Below are 7,281 nucleotides of genomic sequence, written 5' to 3'. Positions count from 1 at the left end.
TGCCTGAGCATCTCTCCTGTCCCACAGGGACCCTCAGAGGCCGAGGCACAGGAGGCACAGGTCTGTCCAGAAGGTTTTGGCAGTGGGAGCTGAGGGCAGCTGGGCTTCATCAGGGATTGCCTTTACAATGTGAGAACAGAAGGAGAATAGTCATGAGCCCTGGGGCACTATGCCTCTGCTCCAGGAAAAACCACAAACCCAAGCAGCCCACACTGAAGGAGCCACTTGCCACCTCAGAGCAAGCTCACATCCCCTGGAGTGACAGAGATGGGACAGTATCCCGTCACATGCTCAAAGATCCTTCTGATGCCATTACAGTGCCATGGGGTGAGCTGTATCTCCCAGGGGAACAGACAAGCCAGCACGCATGGTGGAGACTTCCCTACCAGCCTGTCTCTGCTCAGCAATGGGAGAGCCATCACCATTGCCTGTGGGCAAAGTACTCTGCATCCCCCTCCCTTTGAGGTATGCAATTTGTGACCTACAATTCTTGGCAAGGATAGGATTTTGAGGTGCTTGAAGAAGTCCAAAAGCTCAGTAACCCCTGGGCTAATCCTTTGCACCATCTATCCCAGGAGAAGACGACTCAGTCCCTGCTATTATGTCCTTCTGTATAGTCTTCCTCTTTGAATAATTTCAGTTTTCATTTGCAACCCTCCTCTGCACTCAAACAAATCTTGATCCTCAGCCTGGGTGAGGCTAAAATGATAAAAGGCAGCTCTGTTCCAGGAATAATAAGGGAAGCTTGAAAGAGATTGGTTAATAGCTGCTTAAATTGCAGAAGCTTTCTGATGGCAGAGGGCTCTAGGATTTAACAGACTGGAAAAAAACAGTGTACAGTGCCTGGAAACAGAAACTCGCCACAGATTGGGTGTTCTGAGCAGTGAGGGCAGCTTGCTTGTGGACCAGCATGGCAAAAGCATGCAGTTCCTCTGACATTTGCAGCTGCTGACTCAAAGCCAGTGTCCTCTGAAAGGGGGTCAGTGCTGCACAGGCATGGCTTTAGGAGGGAGAGATACCCACCTCCGCTGGACGTTTCTTAGGACTCCTTGGGGAATGGCATCACAGCTGAGATTTTTGGAAGTGGTAATTGTTTTGTGCTGTTGGCACAAGCAAGCTACATCAGTGGCAACAGCTCTCTTTATTAGTAAATGATTGATCCTTTCCTTCAGCTGGATATTTCAAGGGCTTCCAGATGGTGGACAGATCTATACTATTCAGGTCATTTTCCATCACATCTTCCCGTCACCCCTGGCTGCTCCACACTGCAAGCGAGACTGGAACACACAAACCACCACCCTGTGGCTTGTTCATTGCAGGCACTAGGCTGGAGAGCAGAAGCTGTGAAGTTCCCATGAGCAAAATTATCTCTGGTTTTTGTTAGCCACAATGCTGTCTTTCTGCAGCCGCAACATCTATCCGTTGGCAATGCAACAAGGAGGAGTGCAAAGCCGCAGTCTTCATTTGTCATTTCCATGTGTACATGCTAACATGAGAGTTGCAAGCTAAGGGAACAGAAAGCTCACACTTATGGTTTTTACATAATTTATTTCCATGGCAAAAAGCCATAATTTGGCTTTTTTTCTTGCAGCATTTCACATGAAAGCTGGAGCCACTTTTTGTTCTGCGATGTACCCCTGCCTGGAGCTGCTCAGACTTACTCAGGGAAAGCAGAACCCTGCTGGCCCTGCCAGGGCTTGTTGTGAATCTAGCAAAATCCAACACCTTCCCTGATATCTGTGTGAGGTCACAGCAGCTGCTGCAACTCTTTGCCTTTAGCCCTGAACAAAACATATCCTTAGCTATGCTAGTGATGCATCTGCCCAGTGCTGGGGTGAGCCTGCAGCCTGACCATAGCCTATGGCACCAGCGCCCTGAATTATGGTGCAGGATAAGACCATGCAGGGAAGTAGGAGAGCAAAAGGGATCTAAGTCCACCTCCCTGCAGATGTAAGTGTACAGGGGAGTAAATTATTACCTATGTCAGGGGCCTCAGACATTCTTTCTAAGCAAACTGTACCTGCTCCTGCCAGAGAGGAGCTGATTCAGGACCCAGGGAAGCTAAGCAGGGGATTTGTGCCACTGGTGATGAAAATCTGGGTTCTTGATGGTGCAGGAACTTATAAAGATGGGAAAAGGAAGGTGCAGGTGCTGCCAATATGCTGGAGGGGAGCCCCTTCCCTGCCTGCGAGATACTGCCCAGAAAGCCTCACCATGGCCCAGGAGCCCACCCACAGACCTGAGCCTCCTCTCTGCAATGGAGGGGGGCACCCACTCCAGCTGTACCCCCAGGTACCCCTTGATCATGGCCCTTCCATCAGGAAGCCCTGGATTATCTGCTTTCCCTGCAGAGCTACTGCTCTGCACCACTACCTGGGCCAAGAACATGGCAGGTCCACCCTGAGCCACAGCATTACTCTTTCACTGCTCTAGCACCAGGGACCTGCAGAGACTTGAAAGAGTCCTATGCCAGACAGATGCTCCACCACTCATTTCTCACCTTTCAGCCAGAAAATCTATTTTGGGCTCAAGGAAACTTTTGGAAGGAAAGGTTCAGACTTGCAAAATATTCCAGGTGTGGGGAACTGTCTCTTCCAGGAATTCCTTGTTCCCCTGAAGGGGCTGAGGTCTGAGACAGCAGCTCCACCAACACCGTGAGGGTTAGGATCAGTGGCCCGAGGTCCAGCTGCAGGCCAGTTGCTAGTGGTGTACCCAGGGGTCAATACTGGGGCCAATACCGTTTAACCTCTTCATCAATGACCTGGATGTGGGACAGAGTGCACCCTCAGCAAGTTTGCTGATGATACAAAATTGGGAGGAGTGACTGATACACCAGATGCTTGTGCTACTATTCACAGGGACCCTGACAGGCTGGAGAAACGGGTAGAGACGAAACTCATGAAGTACAATAAAGGGAAGTGTAAAATCCTGCACCTGAGGAGGAATAGCCCCTTGCATCTGTACAGGCTGAGGACCAACCAGCTGGAAAGCAGCTTTGCAGGAAAGGACCTAGGGGTCCTGGTGGATGCCAAGTTGAACATGGGCCAGCAATGCACCCTCGTGGCAAAGAAGGCCAACAGCACCCTGGGCTGCATTAGGCAGAGCATTGCCAGCAGGTCGAGGGAGGTGCTTCTATTCAGCCCCGGTGAGGCTGCTTCTGGAGTGTTGTGTTCAGTTCCAGGCTCCCCAATACAAGAAAGACATGAATTTACTGGAGTGAGTCCAGCAAAGGGCCACAAAGAAGATGAAGGTACTGAAGCATCTCTCATATGAGGAGGGGCTGAGAGAACTGGGACTGTTTAGCTTGGAGAAGAGAAGACTGAGGGAGGATCTTATCAATGTGTATAAGTATCTGAAGAGAGGGTATAAAGAGGATGTGGTCAGATACTTAGTGGTACCCAGGGCCAGGACAGTAGGCAACAGACACAAATTGAAATACAGGAAATACTGTTTAAGCATAAGAAAAAACTTCTTTACTGTAAGGGCGACCAAATACTGGAACCGGTTGACCAGAGAGGTTGTGGAGTCCTTATTCAAAACCAGGACATGGTCCTGGGCAGCCTGCTGACCCTGCTTTGAGGAGTAGACAGGAGTAGGAGGTTGGAGTAGACAGTCTCCAGCGGTGCCTTCCAGCTTCAACAATCTGTGATTCTGGGTTAAGCCAGGCATGGTGGGATTGGTAGAGGCACGGTGCTTCAGGTAGCACAGAGCCCACGGTCCAGCCACTGCTCAGCTCCTTGTGCTGAATTTTAGCAGACCCAGCACATAACAGCATGAGTATGTCTTGGAGCCTGCCTGTTTTCTTTTTCTTTTTTTTTTTTTTCCCAGAGTTGCATAACCTTAAGCAAACATTGTGTTTTTTATATACAGACTGACAGGGAAAATCCCTCCTGTTGTTTAGATGAATAGCTCTCTTTTATGCGGCCATGTCAGTTAGCAGAATTCGGTTTCCTTTTGATTTGATAAAATCAGAACTAAGCTGCTGAGTCAGAGGTCCACATACTTGGCTCAAATATGAACCATATCTCATTCTTTTGGCCCCTTTTTTTTTTTTTTTGCTACTTCACTTTTGTGACATTTTCTGACATCATTTTGGAATTTCCACTTGGGCTTCTCCCTGCTGACTCCAGGACTCCCTATTAAAAGGGAGCTGAATCCAGATGCTGCAGTCTGAGCTGCATCTGCCGGAGCTCCTGGTCCTGCTCTGACTGCCCTTGTCTGACAGGAAGATGAAGGTCTCTGTAGCTGTTTTTACTGCTCTTCTCATTGCTGCCTCTTGCTCTCAGACGTCCTCTGCCCCAGGTGAGTCCTGCCTTTCATTGGTGAAGGAAGAACTGATTTGAGCCTTCATTACCATTTCTATATTGACCTCCCCTGTCAGTTAACTGGCAATGCTTCAGCATTTGTTACACTCCACTCTGCACTGAGGTCAACTACACTTACAAACCCCAGAATCAGGAAATCATCCATCCATCCATAATCCATCCACCTGTCCAGCCGTCTGGAGCTCAGAGTCCTTATGCTTATTCCTGATTATATTTTAGGGACTTCATTCTCCTGTCCTGGGGCTGGGGGAGGTGGGAAGTGAAGGTCTGAGCAATGACTGAATGGAAGTCTCTCCCAGTACCTGCCTTCCCTGGTGATGCTGCTGCTGGCATTGGATCAAATGACCTATGACATCCCTTTCAGCCTTAATTATTCTGTAATTCCTCACTCCCTTCCCTGACAGCACTGCTCCTGGCCCACAGCTCAGCATGTGCTCACATTATCTCTCCCTGCCTCTTCCAGATGGATCTGACCTCCCAAACTGCTGCTTCTCTTATACGTCCCGCAAGCTCCCGAAGAGACTCATCTTGCATTATTACAGCACCAGCAGCAATTGCTCCCTGCCGGCCATTGTGTAAGTACCAACTCTGACTCCTGGGTGCAGACAAAAAATGCTGGTATGGGAACAGCAGCTTTGGGAAAGCTTGTGTGAGTGACTGGCTGTGGTGCCCTGGGCTTTGCAGCACGGCTGTGGTCGAGGGAGGTCTGTAGGAACAGATTAAATGACATATCACCTGCAAGCAGGGCATCAGGCAACTCAGGGGAAAAGGGATTGCACAGGGACTCCCAGGGATGCTTGTGCAGGGATTTCCTAGGATGCTTGTGCAGGGGCTCCCTGGAGTACTTGTGGAGAGATTTCCTGCAGGACTTGAGAAGGCACTGTGGGAAGAGGGGTGGAAGTGGGGAAATCTCAGCTAGTCACTAGTTATAGCATCAGCTTAGGGCACAGGGGAGAACTGCAATGCTGTGAACCAACTGACTCTCTTGGGATCCAGATCTGAGGAGAGATCTAACACCTCTCATTCATGCTCCACAGGTTTATCACAAAGAAAGGCCGCCAAGTCTGTGCCAAACCCAGTGACACCTGGGTTCTAAGTTATCTGCAAAACTTGAAGCAGAACTGAGAGAAGCAGGATGGCAACTGTAGCTACTGTCATGAATGAGTCACGTTATCCTGAGCTCCTGCAATGGGACAGGATACTGGGGGCGGAAGGAGCTGTGTGAGCCCATGCCATCTGTACGCAGCTCCAAGGCGACTGCAGGAAGGGGCCCATAAGAGACGCTGGACTGGGGTATTGCTACTTGCCCTCTGCTTGCACAGGCCAGCCTGCACCGCAGCCCTCCACCACCCTGATGCCCCCACTTGTGGCCTGGGAGGGCCAATGCACCTCTCCTATGAGATTATTTTAAATTATTTAAGAAATGATCATACTGTATAGGAAGTGTTTTCTTCTGTGGGTAATGATGTTATTTATGGGATGAAGGCAGGGAGGTTTACGGAAGGGTGGCTCAGATTCTCAGCACTGGGTGATGGGGGGCCCTGGCTCTTCATGTGTTAAATCATGATTCTGGAGAATAAACAATTTGGATAAAAACCTTTGTTTTTTTCCCTTTACGCCCCTTTATGCACTATTCACCGGGCACAGACACAGAACCTGACACAAAGCCAGCCCACCCTATCCAGCATGTGATGATGGGAAATGGTCTGAGGCAAAACCATAAAATTTCCACACTGCAGACATATAGATATCCTCAGACACGTCACTCCCCCATGCGCACACACACAGCCCTGGCATCCTCCACAGAAGTACACATGCTCATACATATACATGGGCCTTATATATACATGGATATGCTCCCTACACACCCCCATGCACATCCCATGTGCTCATCTGCCCCTCCAAGTCTCAGCTCACTGCACTCCTGGGCTGGTCCCCTGCAAACACTATGTGTGCAACAGGGGCAGTGAAGAGACACGCTGCTGAAAGGACAAGGGGGTAAAATACGGCCACAGGTTGGGAGAACCTCTCTGATGAGTGCAAGCGGAAGGTAAGAACCGGGAAATGCTGCTGCTGTACTGGGGCTTCTCTGGGATCTGGCAGGTTCCTTGGGCACGTGAGCCGCCTGCCTGCCCTCGAGCCAAGAGTGTTGGGGGGATGGAGCAGGGCCAATTTGCTGCACAGAAACCTGCCCTTCTAACCATTTCTGCCAGCTAAGAAGCAGTAATCACCCATACACACACCTTTGGCAACCCCACATCACCTCTTCCCTCCCACATATCTGTTCCTCTGAGATGTTGCTGCACCTGTGCCCACCGACCCTGAGGTTCAGTTGGGCCCAGTCAAGCCAGGGAGCTGCAGCAGTGCTGCCTAGTGAGAAGAGCAGGATGCCTGGCTCTTTTTCTGACCACTACAATGGGGCAGTTGTTCCTCACTTTCTCCAACAGTAAAACGAACGGAAGGGTTTGGCTGTGCTGCTGGGATGAAACAGCCATGAGCAAACTGCCTGTCTCCTGGCTGTCATTCCTGGGACATGACTTTGCATGGGAATGTGAATGGGACCAAGCAGGTAACAATTAAAACACAACACTGGACAGATCTTGCTGTTTAGCCAGCAATTACACCAGCACTACTCTGCTTCTGCACACTGAGAAGAAATGTCCCCAGCAGCACTGTTATACAGGGGCAAAGTGACCTTGCAGCCTTCCTCTCTGCAGAGCAACCTCTCTGCTCCAGATGGTATTTCTACATCTTAATGCAAAAAGTGTTTCACTTTTTCCTGTAGCTACAGATCAGACTTGGCAAACACGAAGCTGGGAAAACACCTTGCTGTCATCCCATGACTTCTTTCTAGTCTTGTGCTTTCCCAGGCTGGAACGCCAGCCACAGGCAGAACTGGCTCCTGCCCTTGCTGGCAGGGTGGCCCACACCGGCCCTGGATCCCAGACTTGCAGCA

The 7,281-nt window shown here is 50.1% G+C and overlaps 1 protein-coding gene across 1 annotated transcript; it reads left to right on the top strand.

Annotated features, from left to right (window-relative positions):
• Positions 1–4,229: 4,229 nt before the first annotated feature.
• On the top strand, positions 4,230–5,450 carry LOC112968631 (C-C motif chemokine 4-like). Its single transcript, XM_026071075.1, has 3 exons — positions 4,230–4,302; positions 4,789–4,900; positions 5,363–5,450. Exons 1-3 carry the CDS (start codon positions 4,230–4,232, stop codon positions 5,448–5,450), a joined length of 273 nt encoding a protein of 90 aa, XP_025926860.1.
• Positions 5,451–7,281: the final 1,831 nt, after the last annotated feature.

Source organism: Apteryx rowi, unplaced genomic scaffold (assembly GCF_003343035.1).
Source record: "Apteryx rowi isolate R43461 unplaced genomic scaffold, aptRow1 scaffold_1071, whole genome shotgun sequence".
Lineage (NCBI taxonomy): Eukaryota > Metazoa > Chordata > Aves > Apterygiformes > Apterygidae > Apteryx > Apteryx rowi.
Note: the sequence above shows the minus strand (reverse complement) of the source record. Positions and strands in the feature narration are given on the sequence as shown.

Bases quoted from the DNA above. Each gene is read 5' to 3' on its own strand.
- LOC112968631 (XM_026071075.1), top strand. From the start codon at position 4,230: ATGAAGGTCTCTGTAGCTGTTTTTACTGCTCTTCTCATTGCTGCCTCT. The intron at 4,303-4,788 runs GTGAGTCCTGCC...TGCCTCTTCCAG, and splicing joins TCAGACGTCCTCTGCCCCAG to ATGGATCTGACCTCCCAAAC. The intron at 4,901-5,362 runs GTAAGTACCAAC...CATGCTCCACAG, and splicing joins TGCTCCCTGCCGGCCATTGT to GTTTATCACAAAGAAAGGCC.